Source organism: Pygoscelis adeliae, unplaced genomic scaffold (genome assembly GCF_000699105.1).
Source record: "Pygoscelis adeliae isolate BGI_AS28 unplaced genomic scaffold, ASM69910v1 Scaffold1118, whole genome shotgun sequence".
Lineage (NCBI taxonomy): Eukaryota > Metazoa > Chordata > Aves > Sphenisciformes > Spheniscidae > Pygoscelis > Pygoscelis adeliae.
The window spans coordinates 7026-9510 of record NW_008825354.1 but is presented as its reverse complement, the minus strand read 5'-3'; the positions used below and the strand labels follow the sequence as shown (position 1 = coordinate 9510).

General features: G+C 59.7%; 1 protein-coding gene across 1 annotated transcript; it reads left to right on the top strand.

Moving 5' to 3' along the window:
- Positions 1-160: 160 nt before the first annotated feature.
- Positions 161-2468, top strand: VPS37C (vacuolar protein sorting 37 homolog C (S. cerevisiae); the record flags this gene model as incomplete). The annotated part of the gene is made up of 5 exons (XM_009330385.1): positions 161-282; positions 1152-1270; positions 1359-1530; positions 1919-2001; positions 2274-2468. Coding segments are annotated over exons 2-5 (546 nt in total), but the record flags the coding sequence as incomplete, so codon positions are not given.
- Between the last annotated feature and the right edge of the window lie 17 nt (positions 2469-2485).

Sequence of the window (2485 nt, the reverse complement as noted above, 5' to 3'; positions counted from 1 at the left end):
CCCGTAAGTTTATTTCTGTTTGCAGAGCGCTGAAATTACGGACGCACCCACGGTAGGGGAGCGGATTTCCCGGCTTTTAGGTGGCCGTTGCTGGGAGGGGTTTGGCCGGATCCCGGGTGAAGAGGTTGGGTAACGCTGAGCCTTAACCTCCTCGTTCTGCGGTACGCGCAGGGGGCTGACGCGACGTTCCCGGAGCGATATCCTTGGGATGTTTCACCCGGCCGAAAGGCGGAAGAGCCGCGAGCAATCGGGACGACGCTGAAAATCCCCGTCGGCTGTTCGGTACGTCCCTTTCCCTCTCGGCGGGGAGCGCGCTGCCCCCGCGTCTCTCGCCTGGCTCTTGGCGCGGTCCCGCGTTACTGCATCCCACCTCTTATAACCTGCGACACGAACACCTGGTGTTTGCCAAATGTTATCGGCCAGCCCGGATTGTTTGGACTAAGTCGTGGACGTAGCGGAGAAAACCCGTTGTTTCCCTGATTTTGGTGACATTTCGCCGATTTTGAAAACCACAGGGATCGGATCGAGCTCCCCACCTATGAATAACGCCGCCACTTAAGGTTTTCGAAGGGCGGCAGCAGTAAGCGAGGGAAACGGTGGCACCTCGTAGCTAGAAAGGAAAACAACACGGAAAAAAAACGCATCAAATGAGACGGGTTCCGAGGAACTGGAGAGGTGGCGAGGGACGGGAAGGCGCCGGCGGTCCCACGGGCCCTGGGCGGGCTCGGGCGCGAGCAGATCCGGGAGGTCGGCTCGGCAGAACGGGACTCTGGAAGGGGACGGGGCGGTGGGAGCCAGCCGGAGTTTGAGAGGCAGGGTGGCGTCGCCCCGCTGTCGAGTGGCTGTGAGTAGGTGTTTCCTTGACAAAACCGTCTGGCGCGCACAAGTAATCCTTCCAAACACGCTGTGGAAAGGGAAAGAAAAAACCAAAAAGACGGTTGCCGAAGCGGGAACGAGCCGACACGTTCTTGTTTTCCTTCTCGCTCCGCCCTCGGCCTCGCGGATTCTTTGCAGCGCAGGGGAACCTCTCCGGCACAGCCGTTTCCAGCGGTTTAGCAAAGCTGGTTTTAAATCCCTAACGGGCTTAGCGCCCGTTTGCAGCTGGCTTTAGAAAACCTCCTCTTTATTTGACTCCCCGTTCCCCGTCCTAGGAGTCTGCAGCTCCTCTGGGAGGATGGACGACGCCCTGAGGAACCGGACGGTGGAGGAGCTCCAGGAGCTGCAGGAAAACGCGGAGGAGATCGAGCGCCTGGCCCTGGAATCCCGGGAGGTACGCGCGGACGGCGTCGCGCCGGCACGGAGCAGGCTGGGCTTCCTTAGCGCCCGGCCCCCGGCGAGTGTCGCGTCTCCTTCCACAGGTTCAGGAGCTGCAGCTGGAGAGGGAGATGGCCCTTGCCGCCAACCGGAGCTTGGCCGAGCAGAACCTGAAGTTCCAGGCGCCGCTGGAGACGGGGCGCGCCGACCTCTCTAACAAATACGAAGAGCTGCAGGAGCTGGCTGAGCGGTGTAAAGAGCAAAAGGCAAAACTGGGTGAGGGTTTGCAGACCTTGCACGCTTTCCGATGGAGTCACGTGGGCTGTGCTTAGTGCAACATCCTTCCCTTTCGCTTCTCCCGGCCTCGGTGGTGCGGAGCAGAGAAACTCTTTTAGGGTGGCGGCAGAAGGGACTCTGCTGCGTATAAAACCTAAATTCTCCTGTTTCTTGGTCAAACGCAGTTGGACAGGTCGAGGATGCTGTCCCGGGGGGAAAAAAAAACCCCCTTCTCGTGCAGCGGTGGCTAAGGTTCCTTCCTCTGCAGGTTTTCTCCTTGCGTCAGCGGTTTCCAAGGCAGGAGGGCCGCTCCCGTGAGAGATGGGCACGGCTGCGCGCTAATGATTTTTCCCTGTTTTGCTCTGCCCCTCTCTTTTTGTTTCCCCAGAGAAATTTTCAGCGGCGATGCATCCTCAGGCCTTGCTGGATCTCCTGCAGGTGGAAAGCCAGAAAATCGAAGAGGAGTCTGAGGTGAGCTTAGGGTTTAAATCCATTAGCGGTTCAAGCGATTAGCCCTCGGAGACTCGCAGTTACGCTCCCAAGCCTGATCCCTTAAATCGAGGATTATCTCGTCGTAGTTTGGCCTTGTTGCTCCAAAAAAATCGGATGGCCCTTTGTTGGCTTGTGTGTGGCGCGGTGGTCCCCTGCGTGTCTCCGACAGAGACGTAAATCCGAAGCTGGCCTTGGGGAGGAAGAGGAGCCGGGGTGCAGCGCTGAACCCGAGGCTGTCTTTTCTCTTCCAGAAAATGGCCGAGAGGTTCCTGGAGGGCGAGGAGCCCCTGGAGACGTTTCTCGAGCGGTTTGCCGTGATGAGGAAGTTGTCCCACTTGCGCCGGGTCAGGGTTGAAAAGCTGCAGGAGATGCTGAGGAAGTCGGAAGCGGCGCAGGAGCCCGGCAGGGACTCTCGGCAGCGGCCGGCGCCCCCCCCCCTGCCTGGGGCCCCCGACCCCCCGAC